Here is a 25,266-nt window from a genome sequence, read left to right on the forward strand (position 1 = left end):
CACTTGATCTCGGTAGCAGCTCCGTACAGCTTCTATGGGACCCGTCAAAAAAAAATATTGACTTGGTCAACGATGGCTTCGTGTTCGTAATATCGCGGTAACCAGAGAGCCTAGGAGGCACACCAAGTATTATGCCTTGTTCAGGGTCATCTCGCGACTCATCTTGTGTACCAAGAACATCAGACGCCGACGGGTTACCAATCATCTCCTGGTTGTTGGAATTTCTCAATCTTGTCGATTCTGTCGATCGAGACATCGGCCGTATCTGGTTGGTATCGTTATCACTGAGGGCGATACTAGCTGTAGGGTTTAAGATGCTATCAGGCATCTCCTGGTACTTCTCACCTTGAATGATTTCTAGTTGAGTCGAAGCGCTCTCATCTTCTAGTTGGTTGTGCGATCTGGAGCCCATAACCACTGCCCAAACCTTGTAAGTCGCTTCACCCTCTCGTAATATCGGCACTTCATCGTACAGCTTCTTTATCAGATCACTGACATTCCTTACAATTTTCACGCGACCAGGACACACGTATAACAAAATCTGACGTTTTTTCCTATCATTCACGCTGTCCAGAGGAAACCAAATTACAGCGTGTCCACCTGCTGCTTGCGATGACGCGGACAACACAACACAAGTATCTTTGTCACTTAGAGCTGCCCGGTCTTCTAGCTCCTCAATCTCCATTGTCAGCGTATCCACCACCGTCCCCTCGAAATCCCACGTCAAGTCAGCGACTTCAAGCTCTGCTATTGGAGACTGGCGACACAGCTTATTGTTCTCCTCGCACTGCAGAGTATTCAATAGTTTTCGAACGTCAACACAAGCACCAAGCTTTAAACTCTTCCCTACTTGCTGCCCACATCGATGTGCCTCTACTACCATCGGCGCTAACGCAGACTTCGTACAAATATCTCGTACAGACGCCGTCGAGGAGAGGATTCGAGCAGCAAAATCCAAACATGATGCGAGCGACGCGGTCGGCGACAAAGTCTTCTTCCTGCTCATAGTCACGTGTCGAGTATACAACGAAACCAATTTGGGTTGATATTTTTACGCACCTTGACACAGTTACATGACCTTCATTCGGCAAAAGAATGAAGGTCATGTTCAAACCCTACTGCTGCGTCAACTGAGCTACCAGTTTTTCATTCTTCTCGCATTCTTTCTGGAACTCTCGAATGGCATTCACGTACATGCGTTCCTGTTCAAGCAGCAGCTGATATTTACTATCCAGCGTCTCCACGCTCCCTTGGTGATCGTCTCGCGCATTCTGCTGCTTGGTGACAGTGCCTTGTACATTCTGAATAATGTTGTCGATTTGCATGAAGAAAGCTTGTGTAGCTGTCTTGGAGCCCATCGCAACGCCAAAGTTATCGTTGATGCTGTTGATGAGCGAGATCTCCTTCTCTAGAAAGTCATGTGTGGTCTTGAGAGTATTGTAGACGCAGTAATACTTGCGAGTTTCATCGAGTGTCAACGCTACCTCGTCATAAAGCTCGAGGAAGCGCTTCTCATATTGCACCAGCTCAATCCGCGTCGGGATCTCGTCGATCTGCTTCATTGTAAGATGCAGCGCTCGTGTCTGTTTTGCCGCTACGACCATCATATCCCTGTGTTTCTGAGCCATCTGAGCGTGCATCTGCTCAATTTCATTAAGACGCTGAGCTTCTTCGTCCTGGTTACTAGCGTCTTCTGCTACTTGCAGTTTTAACTTTTCAACGCGTTCTTTTAGTGCTTCCAGTTCAAGACGACACTTGGTTTGGAACTCGTTCTTCTCACGTTTAAGAGTCTCGTTTTTCATAACTAGTTGGCGTAGTTTAATCAGATGTGCTTGTGCATCCTCGTCCTTTGGTGTCTGCGCTTCCACTTCCGTCAACTGTTGCTTACAAGCAGAGAGTGCCTCGTCCAAAGCTGCAGCTCGTACTGTACTCTCTTTCGTCTGATCGTCCAAAGTTTTCTTCTCTTCGATCAGTTGTTGCACTTGCAGCTCGTGCTCCTTCAATTGAGCTCGCAGTAAGTGCAATCGAGACTGTGCGTTAGTTCCCACACGTCCTTCGATAATCTCCTGCTTTGACACTACGTTTTGCAGCAACATTGCCTCGCGTTCACGACGTTGATTTAGCAATGTCTGTTGTTCCTCTTTTGCTTGTTTCATTGCTTTTTGGTACTGTCGGTCAAAATGTGGATCGCTTTTCTTTGTCCTTCTCAAGCCTCGCATACTCCCTCCTTTTGGCTTGGCGCCACTTACAGCGACTGCAGCAGCTTGACTCGCTATTTGAGCCAAAAAGGCAACTTGGTATTTTCCTTCTGGCTTTGTCTCTATCATCGGTTCTTCGTCGGTAGCGACGGTAACTCTCTCGCCGTACTCTAACAAACATCTTTGGATCAACGCATCCTCATTCTCCTCAATTTCCCCTTCAGCTGCGACATATTGCCAGCGCCGTTTAGGTGCATATGCATCCATTAGAAACTGGACCTCTTTCTTGAGCGGTGTGACAAGTTTCCTTTCTTGTTGTGGGCTCATAGCTTGCAGATACGCTCTCTCCCGACGGATTTTGTGCAAATGTTGAGTTTCATTCTCCTCTTCGATTAGCCACAGTACGAGTTTCTGTACTGTTTCAATGTCTCCGAAGTCTTGAAGCAGCAACTGATGCGGCTGGATACACACGGGGCAGGTGTAGCTAAGAGCCTCGATGCAACGTACTGCCTCCTGTGCAAGCCCCAATCGAGGCTTCATCTTGTCGTGGGATTGAAATAGTACGTCCCATTGCACTCTGCCCTTCTCAGCGTCTTCTCTCTTGACAATTCGCTGTAATAGCCACGTAATGCCGCTGAGAACGCGGTCAAACGCGCTGTACGAGTTCACGTGCGCCTTGGGGAACCCTGCGGTCTCCAGACATTGTAAGCTACGCGACAACTTAGCAGCAGCCTCTGCACCGTACTCTTCTGCAAGATCATAAGGGTCTAGAAGCGCTTGTGGGGCTGTCGGGGCGCTGGGTGCGGAGGAAGCCCACGTCGAGCTGAACATGATGCGGATCCAAGAGTGATGATCAAATTGAAGATTTTTAATGATTCATTTAAGTACGACTGACAAGCTCGAGCTTAGGTTGCAGCATCAGTTTTGCGGAGTGATTGTCTCTGAGTCCGTCGACGAACACATACCTGGTAGTCAGTTCAAGCGACGTCACTTCGCAACATATCGACATGTCGGACGCGACGCCTTCCGTGGCTCGCATGCGCGCCATCCTGAGCCAGATCTCGGCCGGTGGGAAGCATGGATCCGTCTCCCCTCCTTCTTCCTCTTCTCCTTCATTGGCATTGAGCCCTGCAACGCGATGGAACGGCTGGGGCTTCCAAGACACGAAGCTGTTCGTCAACTCGAACAAAGTGATCGAAATCTCCGGTGCTCGTTACGCTGAAGTGTTCGCGAGTGCACCAGACCGTACACTGCCATCACTGCTGCCATGGGCCGAGAAACGGCTTGGACTGGACGCTGATCGCCGCAGCGCGCCTAGTGTCACGTGTGCTGATGAATTGCGCGTAATGAACCAGTTAGACGAAGACGGAGAGGCACACAGAGCTCTTATGCAGTTTCTACACTTGGCGAGCGAAGAGCTCGGTATAAAGACTAGCATGACAGTTGAAGAGCGCGTACGTCACGGCCACGGACAGACCTGTGAAGACGTGTTCCGACTTCGCCACGTACGGGACGTCGAGAGAGTTCCAGACGCTGTGGTGTGGCCCACAAGTCATGAACAAGTGGAGGTTTTAGTGAAGGAAGTGACGCATAGATTTGCAGATCACGTATGTACTATTCCATTCGGAGGAGGAACCAACGTCACCAACGCGCTGGAGTGTAACCCCAAGGAGCGACGTGCCATTGTGTCGCTGGATCTAGGCGAGATGCGACGTATTGTGAGTGTAGACAGAGAGAACATGACTGCAGTAGTGGAAACAGGTATCACTGGACTGGATCTTCACGAACGTCTACGTCATCGTGGCCTTACACTTGGTCATGAGCCTGACTCGTGGGAGTTCTCGACACTTGGCGGATGGATTGCAACTCGTGCATCGGGCATGAAGAAGAACACGTACGGGAACATTGAAGACCTGGTCGTTAACATCACAACTGTGACGCCTCAAGGGACGATGCAACGTGCTGCTAATGTGCCTCGTGTTGCCATGGGGCCCGACATGAACAACGCTATGATGGGCTCCGAAGGGATCTTCGGAGTGCACACGATGGTGACGCTACGTCTTCGTGAGTACCCTACAGTGCAAGTGTACGACTCGCTCATCTTCCCTAGTCTGGAGCACGGCCTTGCAGCTTTAAAGGAGATCAAACGTGCTGGGTGTGAGCCAGCGTCACTCCGTCTACTGGACAATACACAGTTCCAGTTGGGGCAGGCACTCAAAACGTCGTCTTCGACAAATAAATTCACTGCTGGAGTCATCGACTTTGCCAAAAAGACGTACGTGACCAAGATCCGTGGCTTTGATGTGGACGAAATGTGTGCAGCTACTATTTTGCTTGAAGGAACGAGTCCACAGAAGGTGGCAGAGCAACAGAAATGTATCCAAAGTATTGCCAAACGCCATGAAGGAATGGTGGGGGGCGAAGAGAACGGCAAACGGGGCTACTTCTTCACGTACATCATCGCGTATCTACGCGACTTCGCTCTAGACTACTACTTTATGAGCGAATCCTTCGAGACCTCTGTTCCTTGGACGAATGCACGTCAACTTATCACCGACATCAAGTTGGCTATCAACTCTGTAGCCGCCAAGCGCGACGTCAAGATCCCACCGCTTATTGCGTGTCGTGTCTCTCAAGTGTACGACACAGGCGTCTGTGTGTACGTGTACTACGGTATTAACTATTTTGGCGTCAACGAACCCATGACACTCTTCCGTGAAACGGAACTTGCTGCTGTGGACGCCATCGTGCGTAATGGTGGCGCTCTGTCGCACCACCACGGAGTCGGCAAGCATCGTCTTGCCTGGCTGCCGGCAGCCATCTCACCTCCAGCCATCGCAGCTATACAAGGAATTAAGACGGCGCTCGACCCGAAAAACGTGTTTGCTGTGACCAATTTGCAACCTTTCAAGAACCAAGAAGGGGCTTAGATTGCCTCTGTTTTTTCATATGTCGATATAAAAAAATGCTAGAGAAACAATGTTTTAAACAATGTCATCGCCGACGTGTATACCGTTACCGGTAGTCCCAAGTGTGGATCTGCAGCGCTTAAAAACGGATTTTGCAATTGAATTTTGGAGTAAGTACGGTTCATTATCTCTACTGAATGTACAACATGGATGAAACGGCCATCCAGTTCGACATGCCGCCTGGGCAATTAAAGGGCGAAAAAGATCAGCTAAAGTCCAAAATCCGACAAAACACTGCGGACACATGACGGCTGTTTTGACAGTTCGCGCTGATGGTAAGCTGTTATGTTTTTTTTTCCTTGAGCTTATTTTAAGTTTTATATACACATATATTTTACTAAAAATGTTTGTTTTTATTAAAAAAAAAATTCCGAGTGGACTTATTGATTTCAACAAGTTAAGCACGACACCGTCGGAGTTTCTGGGAGTTTTATGTAGAAAATATTTTTAGATTATGAAATTGACTCCCCTGCCCTCCTCTTAGCGGACAATTTTTACTGTCACGTTTCAGAGGAGGGTATGCGTGTGGTAGCCGAACAGGCATGCGCTACAGTGGTCCCATTACCCGCTAAAGCTACATCGGTTTGTCAACCGAGGTAAATTACTACCCCAAAAAGGCCTTACGGCTGCTGAAAAACGTCTTCGAGCCATAAAAGCTACAATTGCAGCTTGGGAAAGTTTTCCCAACGAGCACGTAATTCGTAGCTTTAAATCAGCAATTCCGTGCTATGAGTCGACAACGGTATAATAAACAAGCGTGGCTGAACTTTTATTCCATACTATCAGTTTCATTCACCCAATCAAAATATGTTTTGCTAGTCGTCCGAGTTTTTGTGTCGCAAATTTTACTATCGGAATTGTGTTTATCAACTCCGGCCTTTTGTGTCGTTGTCTGTAGTCATCTGTCATGGAGGAAAGCTAACACTGTACACTATTTCCGTTCTCATAATGCTCGTGAGGATGGGTGATATCGGGGGGAGTCGAAAATTGCAAAAAAAATAACGTGCTCAAAATTTAGCGCCGATCGAACTACCGACAAGCTCAAAGACGAGAAGAATACGCTAGAACGGGGCTGTCGAGTAAGTTAAACAAGCTAAAACGAGCCCACGAGGCAGAGAAGATGAGGTATGTGGACAGCATCTCTCCTGGTGAGTTTTCAACGACAAATAACCCGTGTGAGGTCTTTAACGCCAGTATTAAACGCTACACGCAACGGAGCTCGGTGGATACTAGACGCTTAATAATAAATCTGCTCACGATTGCTCTATCTTGCGCGCATGTCATACGTGGACGCATGGCCATCGGGCTTAGTGAACTTGGCGTTGAAGGGCTACATGTGAAAATTAAGGATCGCATAATTAGCCGTACCCGCGATGCTAAACCAAAGCATAAAGCTCGCTCGTTATTACAAAGCAGTGATCACGCTATAGAGACGTTGCTTAGCTGCCCCGTTTCGGATGTCAGCAGTGACTCCTCGGTGAGTTTCGATCTTCTGAGTGCATCGATTCAGACGTTTCTTCGTGATTTCACGGATGACAGCGTCAATTTGGATGGGCCAGTTGCTGCAAACACGTATGGTAGATAAAAAATCGGATGAATGTACACACAGAGACTAGTGCGGGTAATAATTCTGATAAGTCTGATATTCACTGTGACTGGTTATGAGATAGCCCCATTTTAGGTTTGGCGCAAGGGGATTTAAAACATGAGGAAACGGGTGAATGTGCAGAGGACGGAAAAGGAGCGAATCGCGCTCCTGAAGCAGTGGAAGTAACATATTAAGTGGAGCCTCAAAAAAGAAGCTGCAGCTACGAGCTTCACCCCAGACGCTGCGTGACTAGAAGAAGCGATACTGAGAAATTTGGATTCTATTACAGGATCAGATCGCACCGGACGCAAGGGGACCGGGTCAGCAAGGGAGCTGAGATCGTACGAAGGTATAGTACTGAGGTACTTTCACGTTTGCCTTCGAAGAAAAGGTGTGTGCAAATTTTCAGAGTTGTTGGTCTTTGCCGGGAGCTGGAAGAATTCCAGTAAGGTATCTCCAACCGCCATTTTTATAAAACTTGGGTGGAAAGATTAATAAACTACTACTCTAATTGTGTCCGTGGCAGCGGAGATAGCGTAGAGATTCAAGGTGGAGACGGCAATTGTTTGGCTGCTGGTACTGATGTCTTGGATGGAGGGGGTACAAGCTCAAGTGGCGGCGACAGCATTTCGGGTGGCAATGGAAATATTGGCGGAAACAATGTTGCGGTTGATGATGTAGTTATTGGCGAGGACAATCCTATGAGTGATGGTGTAATTATTTGCGAGGACAGTAATTTGTGTGGTGGAGTAAATTTTGGCGGGGGCAGTATGTCGGGTGGTAATGTCGCAATTGCCGGCGATACTGCAGCTCCTGATGGCGGTACAAATTCCACTGCTAGTGGTACAATATCCAATGTTGGTGGTGCAAGTTGGATTGTTGCTGGTACAACGCAACAAGCAGCCTCCGATGTAGGCGGAATAAGCCCCAGAATTAGCAATGCAAGCGCCGGTGAACATTGTGTGAATGGCGCTGTTTATAGAAATATTTCGGGTAGGGACGGCAATAATTCCGGAGGCAAAATAATTCCGGAGGCAAAATAATTCCTAACACTGTATGTAAAGCTTAGATAGTAATGGTGTTATTGCCAGTGACGATGGCAGTATTTTCGACAGCCCTGATGCATTTCAGTCTCTAGTAGTGATCCTGATGACTCAGAAGAAAGCCTATTTCATGCTGATTTGCCTATCACAAAGGCAGATGAAAATGTCCACCAGGCCGCGGGACAACGCTTATTTCGAAAGCGATATTCGAAGATTGCAACAGTGCTTGACTGGAGATACGATAATACGTATATTTGTATTTTTCCTGACAACACGACCTCAAAAGTATTTTGCCCGGTGGATGGCTAACCGAGACTGTGGCTGACTACTTCATTCATCGCTACATCAAGTTTGTACCTAGTTCTGTATTTGTATGTGGAAGTTCAACGTACAAGACAATTGACCTTGTCCGAGCATCGACCGTTGCAGTCAAAAGAGCTGCTCGCATGGAGCAACTGACCGGTCTGGTAGAATGGGCTAATTACCAATTTGTACTAGTTTCTATTACCGGAAATGGCCACTGGGGATTTGTCGCTGCGACTGATGCATTGCGAAATGGCACGGCGGGTTTGTTTCATGTCAATTCTATGAAAGATTACCACGACACGGCCTACGCATTTGAAGCCCTGAAATTGGTAATAGCTAAAGAGCGCTTTAAACGAGACGACTATCTTCGAAGATGCGACTGGAGCCACGGTGTTTTTAACACAACGTCTCAGCAGAGGAATACGGTTGACTGTGGCATCTCCATGCTTTATTACATGGAGGAAGTTGCAAAATGCATTGCGAAGGAGAAAGACAAGTTTTCGTCGAGGCCCGTCTTAATTAAGTCGAAGCTAGAGGCGTGGACAGCTTGTGGCTTCAATGCAAATAGGCGAGAAATTTTCGACAAGAGTACTATCGCAGAATTGAAGAAGCAGCTGAAGCGTCCTACAAACTCTACAAGTCGTCATGATGAGGCAATGTTAGCATTTTCATGGTTGTCAATAAAGCTTCTGTCTTTTTAAAGATATTTCTTCTTCTTCGAAGTATTATATTACATTGTAGCTTAATGCACTCTCAATGATGGCTGAACACATTGTAGGAGCGTTTAATCTGCCCTTTCGGGTTTATATGCAGCAATTATTACGTCCTGGAGCTTCATAAACCACGTGGGCAGTGTCAACACCCGTCTTGTGTAGTCTGCCGGTCTGGCAGCTCCAGAATTCCCCGCACTCTTAGCAAGCAGCCTGCAGTGCTCACACAGCCGCTTGAAACGCTCCTGCAGAACAAAACGATGGTGTGTGTGGTCCACACATAAAACTTTAAGTGAGCCATGGCCATCGTGTGCTGTCGGCAGTTCCGACACGTCGCACGTAACGTTCGTTTGCAGCGCTCACGCAGATGCTTGCTACAGCAGAGAAAGAGGGTGGTGTGTGGTCCACACACAGGTACATAAAGCGGGACACACTAAATGTCGATGTTACGTGTGCACAGACTATGCGTGTAAACTGGTGCCCAGTACCTGTGTCATTGATGGTCACATAGCTGTCTATTAGGGTCCTTTACTCGACTCTGACAGGGGTCTGACCCAGACGTAATTTTCCTAAAATAAATATCATAGTTTTCGCACACAGCTCACCAGTAGTGCCCCCCCCCTTGCAATGCAAGCGGGGTTGTCAACGGCGGGTTTTTGAATTTGGCCCCAGTCGCCATGTGGCAAATCCCTCGATCTGGTCCGATGCTAAAACAACAATCAGCAATTTGTCCATCCGGTGATTTTTTTTAAATTAGACATGTTTACTCTATGGGAGTGGCAACAAACCTTTTCACGATATATTATATTGTGGGAAAGTTTAATATACGCCTCTAGGTCCGACAAACACGAAAATACCATAATAACATATTATGGTATTATCGTGGCACACAAGTTATCCTACAGCCTGCAATTACTTTTGAGTTGCAGAGTATGCTTTAAAGATACGATAGACAGCCGCACTTTTGTCATATTTGCTGCGTAAAGCTGCCTTTCTCCACAAGACAAAGTACATGCCTATTTTAAGTAAGTATAGCTTCAAGATGGTCTTTCTGAGGTGTCTCGGTTTTATACCGTTTTGGCAATCATTGTAGTCTTTCCGTGTAAAACTACGTTCGTATTTTTAAATTTGCAGATCTCTCGTGGTCGTTATATCTAATCAAAACTATGGCATATTTGCTTGTAGCATCTGTGCACTATGGAGGATAATGGTCGGCGCTGGCGTGGTCGTCTGTACTGGGCAAACTGGGCCGTGGTGGGCTTTCACACATTAAATCGGTGCTCACTGATTCGGTACCGAAAGCCAGCTTACATCTATGCGACTATATCCAAGGTACCAATACAAAAACGTTTAATCACACTCAATTCCGAGCAGGTCCCAGTGGGATTCCCTGAAAAAAAGGGCAAAAACCTGGGAATATGCCACCACATGCATCGACTGCGTCCAACCCAGATGTCTGATCGCTGATACATGTTGCCATCTATTAATAGTACGTCAAATTAGCGAACTACATCTACTCGCAACCTCCAAACAGCTGATCGGCAGTAAAGAAACCGGGTAGTGCATCGTACGAACTTTTGGCTTCGTCAGATAGCTCTCGGAAGCGGGTCACGACACAGGCTTTAAGGTTATAAATCGATGATACGCCAATAACAGTCGGGCTTTTAAATAACCGCTCCTTCATTGGGTACACCAAGGCTAAAACTATGCTTTGGGTGGTGGCCGACATGTACAGCTTTGCTTTTTCCGCTGTCCCCTCCCAGGCGATATTTAAACTGTCCGCAATGCCGTCGTACGTGATGTATTTGTCACAGTAAGGACCTGTCAGGTTGATCGTGATGTGGTTGAGAACACTATTCATCGTAAACTTGAGTGGGCCACGATAAAGCTGCAAATCACTACCAAGTTGTACCCAATCAATGTTGGCATCCCAAGGTACATTATACGCGGAAATATCATTGTAGGAATGACAAGCCTGAGAAGTGATCGTGGGTGACCAAACGTTGTTTTAAAGAGATGCGTAGCCACCTTTTCCACTTGGTCTTCGGTTAGTCCGCATTGCTCTGTAATGGTTTTTGCTCTTACAATGTCGACATATGTGTTCTCAATGATTTTTCAATCGCGTTGGGTGAAGCTTAAATTTAAAATTATTCATAATTCCCTGATTACCCGTCGGGTTTAGCCTACCGTATTCCTTATGTGATTGGCGACAGTCAAATTCTTGAGGTGGTCCAGCCTTTCTGCTACCATAAAAGATACCTACATCTAAAAAACTATATAACATGCTCAAATTTATATTGGTCGCCAAGCACATAAAGCGCGACGACATAAAATTTAAATCAATTTGATTGGCTGCTGGATTTGTCGCTAATGACCGAGCGTCGCCAATCACATAAGGAATACGGTAACATAATTCACGAATGAAGCGCAGCCAACTACCAAGAAAGCCTAATTGTCCACCGGGAGCAAATCAAACAAAACCAATTCGCAGAGCACCGTGAGCCGATCTCTTTTCGCCACGTCACTAAGTTCAAAGTCACCAAAAGGTATTCCAATTTCATCGATTACGACGAACAACGGCCCCACTTCGTTCGTCAACGACATCATCAGCTCGAATGGATTCCGACCAACCAACAGTGAATCTTAAGCAAGGGCGCGAGGTCTGGCACCACATTTACCATTTAAAAAATAACAAATGCGCCGAATCAGCTTTCTAGATAGGGATCTATTTCAGCAAGTCAACCCCATTTGCATTGCATTGCTGAATAAACTCAGTGGCAAACGTTGTTTATCCGAGACCAGAGACATTGTTCATAAAAGATATTACATCTGGTCCGAAATAATGGATAGTTTCATTTAAATGTATAAGAAAAGCTTTTGTTATCGAAATCTAATTGGTCCAACAGGAGCGCGTATTCACCGGCTATTGGCTGTGTTTTGATTGGTGCTGAAAGCGTACTGGGGACCGAGTCACGTACTTGAATAGCCGACCACCCTCTTCTTCATTTTCCAAGTACACGCTGAGCTAATACTACGCTCTATCAGTGCTCCCCGACTTCTCTATGACCAAGCCGACCGATTGCCGACGACGATACATCATCGACGAGCTTCTAAAACTCAGTATTGACGGAGATCTACCTTATGGAGCAAAAGCGGCCGTCGCCAGAGACTTTAAGCGCAGTCCGCCCACTATTGGCAAATTCGTAACCCGCTGTTGCATCAGCGTCACTGCAGGGGTAGAAGGAGGGGAGTGGCAAAGCCGCATCAATGAAAACTCCGGTAGAAAGAGGAAGGACAGGTCGAAATGCATCGCGCGACTGCACGAACTTCCGATAGGAGATCGCTCGGTTGAATTTTCATAATATGAAAGTATGCTACTGGATGGTATATTATACTGTACCATCCAGTAGCATACTATCCATCATTTCGGACCAAAGGTAGTATCACCCATTTTCACCACTGCCGTACTGGGCGCGGTAGTGGTGACCCTGTAGGAAGCTGAAAAGCTGTTGTGTCGCGCGTTCACGGCTCACGAAGAACAATTGGCAGCTTTGGAGAGACTAAATCGGACCTTCGTTTTCCTGTTGGAAGATGATGCGCATGTGCGGGATCGCCCTAGACGAGGGGGCGACGAGCAGCTGCCACTACCGGATGTTTTTGGATCTGGATCGTGGTACACATGAAGTGGGAAACGTAAGGCTGCGAGAGCTCCACGTGGAAGACATGAAGTATAGCAAGGATAGGAAGAGTAAGGCCGAATCTCACTCTCCCTTTTGCGTTGAAATCCACGACTGCGTTGCATACATATGTGCTGACCCGAGGGTCAAGCACTTTAAGCACTTCCTCCCATGCCCACTCCGCATGTTTTCGTTCGAGTTGCTTCGCAGAAATTGAAAATTTTCGGATGATTGCCACTTCACAGACTTAAGGTATTCGTTTAGGAATCTTCACCGTCACGTGCACCGAATGCTTTCCAGCAGCAATTTCCTTCTTGTCGACTCTTACGCGCACTTCATCCTCCGACAGGCCTACGAGAGTGAGTGCTGCTTTCGTTTAACACGGAGATGCTCGATTACTTGTGGACCTATTTCCTTTTTTCATCTCATTTTCTGTCAACCACTTGCCGTCCTTCTTCGCTAGAAAAACATGTAGATCGGCGGCATCACATGCCATTGTTGCCGAGCGCTCCGCTTTAATCACGCTCTTTAAATTTGCCACGATGCAGTTTGGTAATTATTAATAGCATCACTCATGGACAATGAGAATACGTCTTCATCATCATCCGCAGCCGCGCAAAGGATTTTCACAGTTTTCGAAATACTATTAATAGGGGGGGGGGTCGAGCATTAAAAAATGATAAAAAAATAAGCATAGACGTATCCAATTTGTAAGCGGAGGCGTGCACAATTACTGAGCAAAACAGTAAGCGGGGGGACGAACTTAGAGGCTCAAATTCGCACTGAAAAGAGGCCATTTGCATATTTTAAAGCACAGATACTTCTGTAGCGCCACCACAGGGCTGCATGGACACATGACTAGGGCTGTTATTTAGCTGGTTAAATACTTAAATAGTATTTCATGCGGTTAAATGAAGATAAATAGCGATTAAATACGAATTAAATACTGCAACAGCGAACGCAAATGCTACAGACATCTAAGCGTAGAGTATACATATTTACGAGGTGCACAAAAGAGCACGGCAATAGCTTCCCCGGTGATAGCCGGCCAAGCCCTTCAGCAAACCGTAGATCTGCGAGACCTGCCGGCATCCGAACCGCGATCGTAGCAGTGCGAGGCCTACCACGCGTCAGCTGATGACAAAGCAGCCGAGAGCCAAGGATCTAAACAACGACGAGGAGACCGTCTTCTGGTCGAGCAGCTACAGGACGATCATTGGGACGGCCACGTGCTCAGCTCGGACGAAGCTGTCGCGATCCCCGACAGTGACTCTCACATGAAAAAATCGAAGAAGTGACCGAGAGACGACGACTGGGACTCCGAACCAGCCGAGTTTCAGCTGGATACGACCAAGCTTAAGTGGGTCCTGCTGCAGGATGCCAAGGCGGCCGAAGGCCAGGCCGTTGCGGCCACCATGGTAATCGAGATATACAACGTGAGGTCCCCAGTTTCGCCGGCCGCCTCGGCCAGCGCTAATATGCTCGCTAATCGATCTGCAAAGATGGTGATTACTGAGTATCTTACCAAATGGAAGGGATTCGCTTACATGCACGCGTCGTGGAAGACTAAGCATGTGCTGTTGGATCTGGATCCACTCATGAGCAAACACTAGAAGACCATGCGCTTCCATAAAAAGGAACATCTCCGGATGGAGTATCCACTTTGTCAAACCGGCGATATGGACGACAATTCTGTGGCGGTTGTTGATAAGAAGGAATACTTAAACATACTCGTGACAGCGTGCGAAGTGGCAATCAAGGACATTGCCGTGCTCTCGACTATCCAATGGCGGAGTCTTATAGTGGATAAAGCGCAGAGACGTCAGAATTAGATCTCACATCTGTGAATTGCTGCACAGAGACCACTGTGTGCTCCGTACGGGTACTACGAACAAGGTCGAAGAGTTACCGGAGCAAAATCAACGGCACCGTGTGATTTAAGAGAGAACAGTCTTCTTGAAGCGTGGCAGCAACCCTCGCAACGTTATGATGGAACTCTGCAAGTGCTACAGCCACCCATATATTAACAGCTGAAGAAATGATAAACATTCTGAGTGCAAAACGTATGAGACCATGTAGAGCGGAAATTGAGCGGCAACATCGAGAAGATCATAAATTTCCCGACTAACACTGCGGATTGCAGTTGAACCTAGAATTAGTGTAGGAGGGCAACATGAACGTGTTATTGCTGTGCTATGTTACAACGATTCCTCTTCAGAAGCTATATCCACGCTTGTGATTGAATTCAACAGGTATTCAAATTCGGCGTCGTGCAAGTCAAATAAGCATTCATCCTCATCTTCACCGCCGTGATCGTCGCTGTCACTGTCAGTAGTCGCTCGTTGTCGAAGATGTCTCGTATAGTGGCATACTGGTTCGCTTGGAATAACCGTGTTCGTGTAAATAAAAGCGAGTTTCTCAACGGTGCTAGCTCGAAGGCTATTACGAAGCTTTCTTCATGTCTATAAAGTCCAGTAACTCCAAGGACTAATATCCGGAGGCTATCCAAAGCGTTCGGCCAGTTTAACAGCATATGTAACTGTATCGCGCATACTGTCTCTGGTAAAACTAGAAGTGACCTTGGATGGGTCCAGCAAGTATGCAATTCTTGTTGAGTTGGAAGGTGAAGTTAAGAGCTTCCAGCGAGTGCGCGCGTGACAGGCTTGGTCAGTCGAACAACGACTCTTGCACTAGCCCAGAGCTGCTCCTGAAGTATATCTACAACATCGTTGAGGTTTTGGGCAGCTGCTGCTATAGCGTAATGCAGCATGCAGCATGAGCTCAGTATCGGCGAACGCCGCCTTCAACCGCGACTTGTTGTGAGCCACGATTTTTATACACTTCGCTTGGGCATACCATCTTGTAGACACCGGAACCGACGGCTCACCAGTCTTTGTTCTTGGCACGAACTCGGTCCAGAAGGAGGTGTCGTGCCTGTTCAAATGTTACCAGCTTCACAGCTTTTTTTAAGACGTCCGCAAAAAACTCGATTTTGACCATATCTTTCAGTAGCAAATTCATTGTGTGAGCAGAGCAACTATTGAAGACCACATTTGTGTGCCTTGCCAGCGACCGCTTCCACCTTGAAAATAACGCGAGAAATCACAGATGCCATAAATTGTCGATTATGAGCTTGACCTCCCGATGTACGAGATGACCACATCACCGGCCGCATTTTGGGAGACATGATAACGTAGTTTACGATGCTTTCTCGATTAATGTTTGACCAGCCGTCCGTGATGATAGATAGCCGTGGTTGGTGTTGTAGACTCTGTCCCAAGCGTTCCTTTTCCGTATTGTAAGTCATATTCAAGAAGGTAGTTGCAAGACCTTGGCGCGTTAGAAGCTTCAAATTTGGGCAATAGCGAGTGAGCGAACGACGCAGATGCGGGTTATCGATCACGCGAAACGGTATTCCTGCCGTGTAAAACGCAATGGCAATATCGGGTTGAAATGCTCTGTAAGGGGATTACATGGTGTGGAACACACAGGGGTACGAAGAACCCGGAGCGTTAACAAACGCTCAGTACATAGTTTGGAGAGTTAACAAGGCCTCTCAGTCCGCTCGCCGAAAGCCACACGTTATGCATTTGATTAGGTTTAACTATGCTAGATAGGTAAACAGATACATTTACCCTACGCGGCTTGGCCGCAATAATAGTAAATAAAACACTTCTGGTTTTGAAGCATACAAGGTAACGTATTACCTTTGAGCCCTGGGCTTAAACTGTAAGTGTCCTTTGGATAAGGAGCTTAGTATTAGTGACTCTTTAAGTCGAACGTCTTTCTCTGACGCTAAAGCTACGGCAGCCCCGCTGCATGCTCGCTCTTCTCCCTTGCCCACGTCGCGCTTTGGAGAGGTTAGGTGGACAGATCCACCATAACTCAGTCGGCGAGCCTTCGCTGGAGAGGAGAAGTCCGAAACATTCTGTGACGAAGCCTTGCGCTTCTTATGCAGCGCGACATTAGTCCACTTCGGTGTTGTCGCCGCAGGAGCGTGAGGACAGGTCGAGAAGTGGCGGTGTAGGTGTCGAGCTGGCTGGGCGTCCATGATGACCTCATTGCAGTAAATGCAGGCGCCATCCGGGTGCGGTTTTGTCTCGGTCTAAGGCCCAAGCGCTGTAAACTCTATCCAGATAGCACTTCTCTTACGTCCCATCTTGCTTGCCCACCAGCATGTGAGGGTTGGCTGCTTGGCGTGCGTAGTAAAAGACTTTCGAAACAATGAGCTGGACGACAGAAAGCCTATGCAGAATGTACGAGGTATATATTCGCGGGAACCAAAGAAGTAGCTGTCAGGGGCGGCCCTGATGGAAGGGTGCGTCATGAAAGTGCAAGCTCGCACAAGTTGTTCGGGCCGCACAACGAACCTCGAAGCTGCTTCACCCAAGCCTGGTCTAGTTAAAGTGCATGCCAGAGGCGACGTCTGGTCCATTTTTCAGTGTCAATCTGGAAGGGATAATTACAGAAGTATATACGAGTATTTAACGGTATTTAACTCTCATTGGCTAAATACGTATTTAACCCTAGTTAAAAATAAAACAAAATAACAGCTCTAGTGCACAGGCACCCTGCTATAAGTGCAACCTTCTATGCGGCATCTGTATCATAAATATGTGCTGCACGACGCGCCTTGTGGCGCCCGACTTCTGGTCGGAGGTGGGCGCTGAGCGGCGCAGCCATACACGCGCCTTCCTCCATTTACATTCCGGTCTGGTCGGTAGGAGGGAGGATTATTTAGGAAATAAAAAAACAGGTTATTATCAAAAATGTGAGCGTTACTTGAAGGTATTGTTCTCTAAATAGGGACATTGCAGCAGCGCTTTCAACTAGTGGATCATCCTCGCTCGTCCGATCACTTGAGCTCGCAGCTGTCTCTGGGTATGCTCAGCGTCGAGACGCTTCTCCTTCTGCCTCGTAGCTATGGCTCTCCACTCGAGACTCACGTTCCCAGTCACGCATCACTTGGTTTCAGACCGAAATCAAATCTTCGTCACAAAGTGTATTGCGCATATCTAGATTTCCACGGTAAACAACTACCCGGGTCGAATCGGGCAAGTGCCGAATGCGTTTTCGAACATCAACAATCTTTGATAGTGCGTTTAGCTGGGCGGTTTCGGCATCACCCATAACAGCATCAATTCGGAGTGGTATTTACGTGTGTGTGTGAACAAGCCTAGTAGATGTTCCCTAAGTACTCACTTTCCGTGCACTGGTTAGCAGTAAAAAAAAGCACTCAGGTGGTACAAACGGCATTTATCGATGAAGCCTCACGTGATGACAGGGTACTCAAGATCACTGAGCTTAAAAGTCGCGCTCATATGAAAATTAGAGAAGGTTCCGCTTATTGTAGTGCACGAATGCCTCGCAGCAATTTCATCTTAGTGATGCCTAAAAGTAACAGTTGCTCGTCCTCTCCGTTCCCCACAAATGAGAAACCGTTTTCGTCTTCAACGTTTTCAAATACTAAAGCTGTCTCAGGGTCAATGCCCGCTTAGAATGCACCAGCTCCTTCACTAGTTGAATTGAGTTTTTCTCCCTTGAAGCCAGTGTATGTACCTAATGCTGCGCTGTACCTGGGCGTACGATGGATAGGACCGCTTTCGGGATGTCACGAGCTCGCCAGAGATTACTCCAGATTAGCCGAGGTGGTACTGCATTTTCGTCCATTCGGTGGATGTAGGCTTTCCTTTCGGGTGTAGCCGTAGGGCGTGGTAGCACAGCACACTCAGTGTCGCCGCGTAGGTGGGGTTTTCCATTGCTATAAATAGCTCAAATAGATGCAGTAGGGTGGTGACGGACCTTCCAGTGAACGGGACACTTTGTACATGACGCGCTATTCTCGCACGTTACACTCTTGCAATGAAGGTGTCGCTCGATGATTTCATGGTCACCTGGACGTATTGATCAGACAAATGGCCTCACACCGCGCACGACCGATCAACAGAAGCCTTGCCATCGGTAACTAATGAATTCAACTTCAATTCCGCATTGCATCACCCTTGAAGGGCCCCTGCGAAGGGGGCATCTAATCAGCGATGTGATGGTTCATTTGTATGGAGATGTGGCTAAATTGGAATGGGTGGTGGGGTATGCTGCACGTGGCTGTAGCGCATGGGCGGCACGGCAGTCCACTCCTTGAACGCGTGTCTTCCATGGGCGAGTAATCTACAAACTACTGGACGTTTTGGCTTCTTTGTGCACACTATTGTTACTTTGTGTCTACTGACGACTTATACATGTCTATTGGCGTATCATATATATCTATTGACAACCTAGACTCCTCTGACAGCATCGCCGGAAATTAAATGATGTGCAACGTGAAGGATACAATGCTGGTGGTAGGGCTTGCAGTAAACAAAATGACCTCCAAAGTCAACATAAAGATTCTGGACGACTAGTGTAAGAAATTCAACGCCATGCTTGAGGTTTTAGAACACTGCACAGCTGCTCTGATTCTGTGCGACAAACTACCCTGTGATCATCATTCATCATAAGAGATAATAAACCGCAATAAAGAATTACCCTCGTATTTAGAGAGGTTATTCCTCTCAACTAAACCACAGCGGAGCTCCGAGCAGATTTTTTTCGATATTTGAGATACGCTGAAGGGTAACACTGCTGACCAAGGTGAGCTAGAAATGCACGAACAGCAAACAAGCAAAAAACACGCGATATCAGCTACTCGGTAGCCATGGCCGGCTCGACTTGAAGCCCTGAAATGTCCCCGATGACACCAAAGACGGCTCGACCGTATGGTATCGCGGTGCCCAGGGTTTCATTGACTGCCTTCACGTTCTTCTGAGTCGTCTTGACTGCTTCTGCCGCCGGTTTTGCGTCGAATGGAGCCAAAAAGCAGTGCAGCCAGCAGTACTCGAGGCCGACCTCGATCCGATCCTGGTTCAGCTTGTTGTGTTGGCCGTACTGCTCGAAATCTTTGGTCTTGGTTTCCTTCCATTCCGCCGCTAGACGCGGCGTGTTCTCAGCGTCGTGGAAAGGCTTCATCTCCAGGATCGACTTAAGCTTCTTAACGTCGATCTGGAGAATATCCGCTGGCCAGCGAAGGTCGTCGAACAGTTCCTGAAGCTCGTCGGCGTTTGTCGGCGTCTGGCCCTCAGCCGGCTACTCGCTGCCTCGGCGCTTCTTCTTCTGGGGCTTCGGGTCGTCGTGGGAGCCACGCTTGTTGCTTTGGACCTTGTTCGGGGGCTTCTTGCGTGGCTCGGAGGCTTCGTCCTCGTCGGAATCTCTGTCGAGCAAGGTTTTCAACAATGTATCCGTAGCCGCCCCCAAGATGATTGGCAGACTTCTGCTATTTCGATAGCTCGCGCTTCATGTCGGACACAACCACTGCTCGCGCGACTTCATCGTTGTGGCTCACCGTGCGCTGTTCGTCCAGTCTCGTGCATTGGCCCAGCCGCGAGCATGCGTTCCTGGGCCGCCTGCTGCTTCCGGTACTGGTCTTCCAGGCTCGAGATTTCGGCTTTGTCAAGCGCCGCTGTGATAATACATTAACTGGCTATACTCAACACGGTATGTGTAAATTGCTTGATCTTCTAGACGAGACCGATCCGAGCTTGTCACCATGACAGGTGTATGATTCTCCACAGCAATGTATCCATTAGCGGCTTCCGCCCGATCACAAGTATTGGACGCTTCCTCACTGGTCACTCGTAGACACTGTCATCCGGGTCGGTCTCATCGTAACCAACGTCGGGCGATACTGGAGTGCTCAGCCCATGGCACATGGCACAAATCCCGTCGATCAGCTTCTTGAAATGGTGATGGCATTGGACGCAGCGAGGCTTGCGCTTCCACATCGTCGGGACGGTGTCAATTGACGAGTACGGGCTGTGCGGACTTGAGTACCACATGTGCCTGCTTGATAGAGAGATGAAGAGTCGTTGAGCCGACCTCAATCGAAATAGTAAGGCTGCATATGCGCATGTTGCAGTATCCACTCCAGCATTAAGACACTAAGCAATGGTGTAGTGTACAGTAGAACGTTCGCCATCGGAGCGTATACAGCCGATGCGTGAGGCGCTGTAGTCACCTGTGCATTCAGCAGCTTAGCAATCGTGTAGAGTGCAGTAAAACGCTCGCCATAACAGCTTTTGCTGCATATACGCATGACGCAGAAGTCACACGCGCGATTTGCTACCCCGCAATCCTGCGAAGTACAGTTGACCGTTTGCCTTGAAAGCCCAAGCCGCATATACGAATGCCACAGTAGCCACTGGCACATTAACCAGCTGAGCAATCGTGTAAAGTAGAGTTGAACATTTGTCATACCAGCATTTGCTGCTTATGCGCGGGGGACAGTAGCCACCTGCGCATTAAACTGCTTAGCAACCGTGTAAAGTACAGTTAAGCGTTCGCCATAACAGCGTATGCCACATATGCGCGCACGCCTGGTATCCAGTAGTCATATGCGCACCGTCTCTGCGCGCATAAGGCAGCAAAGCGTTTGTGGAATAAAAAAGGCAAGAATCAGTTTGCAGCTGCGCATTGAGCATGTGCGACAAAAAAAGCTTGATGTGTATGTTTTTTTAACTCGTAATTATTTGGTCTTCTTTAATGGAGCGATGTTTCTCGCATAGTTGCATTCAGCAAAAGCCGCCACGAGCCACATCTGCACATACGACGACTGCGGCAAAGTGCTCGACCCGCACAGCTACAGGACGCACTACATCTCGAAGCATCTCGATGGATACAGTAACTTGTACATGACGCTATATCGGCAGCAGTACATACAACCAAACAAAACGGGTAGCCCAATAGCTTCAAGAAGATGACCATTTGGAGCTTAAACGGTTCTCGAAGCTGCTGTATTTTGGCGAGGCGAGTGTGGCGAAAAAAAGGGGATAACTTTAATCGCGAGGCAAAACGAATACTAGTAAATGTTTAGGGCTGTTTGGTTCGTCCAATATAAGCTGTAAGGCTGGTATTTGGTGGACAAAACAATGATACACAGGAAAACAGTGCGTTAACATTAAAGTGCGACGTGCTGTACGGCGTTCAGGCGACAATGGGTTGTACTAAATTTCCGTCCAGCTTCTCCAACAGCGTACGGATGGTACCCTATCTTGACGCCAGTTTTTACAACCTTTTGTGGGAGCTCCACCGTCCCTTTCCTTCCGTAATATTCTCTTCAGAATTTATGTCGCAAGGTCATCAATTTCAAAGGAAGATTGTAATGATCCTACTGTGTGTTAACTACGGCTTACACGTCAGCACACCTGTGAGGAGCCGTAAGATGCATTTCGCTTTGATTAACTAGACTTGCGTCCGAAAGTATTGATTTACTTTGATAAGGAAAGCAAAGCCGATTTTTGGTAAAATAGAGAACGATTATTTTTGTTTTATATGTGCCTTCCTCCATAAGTGATATTCTAAATGAAATGTATTTGCGAACGAGTGGTTGGCAAAAATCCTGATATTCTAATTAGTTAAAGGGCACTACTGTTCAACCAATAAATGATCTAAATGCATGCAGACCAGTGGTCTGTCAAATGTAACCGTTGGTGTATCACATGTAGCCACTTGCGTGTAACCCCGTTGCAATACCCCCCGTTGAGCTAAGACTCACTAGTCTTAAAACATCACTTAAAGTATTGACGAGACCCTCGGTCGAAAAGACCACAACGCCAGTCCTCCGCTGTAGTCTGGCGGAAGACCGAATACGAAGTCCATCTATATGGACTGCCAGCACTCCGACGGTGCCGTAAGTGATGGCAATGGCGTCTGCGAGAACGCAGCAGGTTTCACGCGTTGACACACTTGGCAAGCACGTACGTACTTGCGAACCCACTTGTACTGGTAGTTCCAGTAGAAGTCAGTCGTGGAAAAAAAACTACATCTTCTCACGGCCCGGAAGGTATGCCGTAGGAATATCGTGACACTCGTACATGATCAGCCCCCGCAGATCGTTATCTTTGGGCTCGACGATGCGATTCGCATCGCTGTCCACTGCACAGAAGAGTAGCAGTCTTTCGCTCACATGATATCGGTATGCACGAGCGCGCGGAGGCGGCGCCAGCTTCCGACGTGCTAAGTCTTGATCGTATTTCTGACGCCAGCTTGGTCGAGTGGCTAAGGCGATAGACTAGAAATATATCGGGGTAACCCGCGTGAGGTGCTGAGACATAGTCCAGCATTTTTTTGCGTCTGCGTGGCTCGCACACGCACTCTTCAATTCGTCGATCAAAGTCGACGACGGAACATTCACCCGCTCAACGCCAATCCGATTGGCGTCGCCTGTCTTGACAGCATATTCAGGTCGACGCGTTGTCGCGTCGACCACCACGTTCGACCTTCCAGGTTTGTAATCAACCTGGATGTCGTACTCTGCAAAGACCGACAACAATCTTGCCATTCGTTGCGAGATGGTCTCTTGACGCCGCGCAGAGCGGATCCACCCTTTACTGCCGTCCGCAGTGAAGCATGGTCGGTGTAGACACAATCGGAACTTTGTGAATGCATACTTCATGGCAAGGAGCCCCTTGGCATGTACTGGATAGTTACCCTCAGCTGGCTTCAGCTGACGTGACTAGGTAGTAGACCACACATCACGCCCCTCGTGATCATGTTGCATCAACGCGCATCCGATTGCAAAGTCGGATGCATCACGCACGGCGTGGAATGAGCCGTCTTGGTCAGCGACTGCCAAGACCGGCGCGTCAGTCAAGCCCCGCTTGACTGCATCGAAGGCTTGCTGACACTCAGCAGTCCAATTCCACTCAGCTTGCTTTTTAAGAAGCTACGAGAGCGGGCGACTCAAGCCCGCATAGCTCTCAACGTATTTGCACAAGTACGCAGCAAACCCAACGAACTGCCCAAGTTCCTTCACGTTGACTAGCGTAGATCATTCATCGATCACTCAGACCCTCTCTGGGTCAGGGCGTACACCGTTCTTCTCGAAGAGACACCCAAGGACAGGTATCTCGCTCGCCCCGAAGATACATTTCTTCAGGTATACATAGTGCTTGTGCTTACGCAGAAAACCTCTAGCAACTGACGGAGGCGCACCCTGGATAAGGTCAGGAACGCGGTTTTCTTTAAGAGATCGTTGGATGTGCACGTGTATCTCCCCTCCAAGATAATATTTCATCATTGCAGGCAGATGGAAAGACCATAATTCCGAAGGCGAAGAAGGGTCGCAGTAGACCAACAGAACTGCGAAGAAATGTCTCAGCTGACCCGCCAACTAGAATAGAGTAGCCTCGCTGAGGCAACGGTGGTTTTCTTTGTCGGATTCGAGAAGATCTATCGCCAGGGCAGCAGCTTTGTATAATTCGTACACTTCTCCGTCGATCGTTTGTATATTGAAAAAGCGAGGTCCTCGTCGATAGCACAGTAACAGGCGAATGTAGTATCGGTCTGTATCCCGTGGGAAAACCGAGATCGACCGACCGATGGCCTTGTATCCACCTAATGCGCGATGTTTTCATCGTTAACGCGAACCAAACTTCTCCCACACAACGTGCACAGACATTCCATGGTTAAGGAGATCGCGGGCCATATCACTCTCTGGAGAATCTCCGTCACATAGCTCGAAATAGGCCGTCAGCATGATAAACTGGTTCTGCTGCAACACATTATCAATTCGGGCATCCGTGGGATACACTACCAATTGCCCGCCGTCCTCATGCACAGGTAGCCTGTGTACATGATGGGATTTGTTCTGCCGATTTGCCCAAGAATGATAAGCGACGATGCTTCGATCGGAAGATTTCCGCCAGACACTTCCCGTTATTCCTCGTGCGGTCCCTGCTGAGGCTATAGCAGCATCGTTTAAGAAATCAGCATTATGGAGGCACTATGAATTACTACGTCCTACTACGAACATGATAGCTCAGACCGCACAGAATGACCAAACGGCGGAAGAGGTGCAAGCGTTTGCGGATTACCTACTGCGTATTGGAGATGGCAGACACGACACGTCTCCTGGGCTAGACAAGAATATCGTCAAGATTCCGCAGGACATGTTATTGAGTCGTGCCTCGCATAGCGACGATGAGGACGAAGAGATCAACGAGCAAGTCGGCCGATTGTCAACACTTTCAAGATTAATTGATACTGTCTACGCGGATTTTAACTAGGGACGCCAAACTGACAATTACTTCGCAGAGCGAATAATTCTCGCAGCCAAAAAACCGACGTATTAACCATAACGATTTGATTCTTGACAAGCTGCCCGGTGATGCGCAAAAGTACCGATCTGTGGATACCCTAGACGGAGATGATGAGCTTGAGCGGCAAGAACGCAGCGATACTTACCCTCCTGAATTAATGAACACAGCTTCACTTAGCTGTATGCCTCCTCACAAGATTCGCCTAAAGGTCGTTATGCCAGTGATGCTGGTTCGAAACCTTAACACAAAGAAGGGCTCTGCAACGGGACACGATTGCGCGTGGTATCTCTTGGAAGAAACTATATGGAGGCTATTAGCATGGGTGGGAGCTTCGCGGGCAAGTCAGTCTTGATGCCAAGAATTGCATTGATATGCAAGAGTTTAGGATTCCCATTCGAACTACGAAGGAAACAGTTTCCTGCCCAGGCATTTGCGATGACAAACAACAAGTCCCAAGGCCAGTCTATACAGATACTGGGTCCTTACCTCCCGGAAACGGTATTTTCACACGGACAGTTTTACGCTGCGGTATCTCGAGTTGCAGCTCGGCAGAACATTACTATTTTGGCAGAGAACCCTGCTTCGACGGAAGACGGTGTGTACACCAAAAGCGTTGTCTACAGAGAGATTGTAGTTAAATTTAA

At 47.9% G+C, this 25,266-nt stretch overlaps 2 protein-coding genes across 2 annotated transcripts; one reads left to right on the plus strand and one right to left on the minus strand.

Annotated features, from left to right (window-relative positions):
- Window positions 1–1,115: 1,115 nt before the first annotated feature.
- On the minus strand, window positions 1,116–3,029 carry PITG_04061 (uncharacterized protein; the record flags this gene model as incomplete). Its single annotated transcript, XM_002905728.1, has 2 exons — window positions 1,116–1,997; window positions 2,079–3,029. 2 exons carry the CDS (start codon window positions 3,027–3,029, stop codon window positions 1,116–1,118), a joined length of 1,833 nt encoding a protein of 610 aa, XP_002905774.1.
- A 176-nt stretch (window positions 3,030–3,205) lies between these two features.
- Window positions 3,206–5,128, plus strand: PITG_04062 (alkyldihydroxyacetonephosphate synthase, peroxisomal, putative; the record flags this gene model as incomplete). The annotated part of the gene is made up of 1 exon (XM_002905729.1): window positions 3,206–5,128. The coding sequence occupies one exon, from the start codon at window positions 3,206–3,208 to the stop codon at window positions 5,126–5,128; it is 1,923 nt and encodes a 640-aa protein (XP_002905775.1).
- Window positions 5,129–25,266: the final 20,138 nt, after the last annotated feature.

The sequence above is a fragment of the Phytophthora infestans genome, genomic scaffold (genome assembly GCF_000142945.1).
Source record: "Phytophthora infestans T30-4 supercont1.5 genomic scaffold, whole genome shotgun sequence".
NCBI classification, from domain to species: Eukaryota; Oomycota; class Peronosporomycetes; order Peronosporales; family Peronosporaceae; genus Phytophthora; species Phytophthora infestans.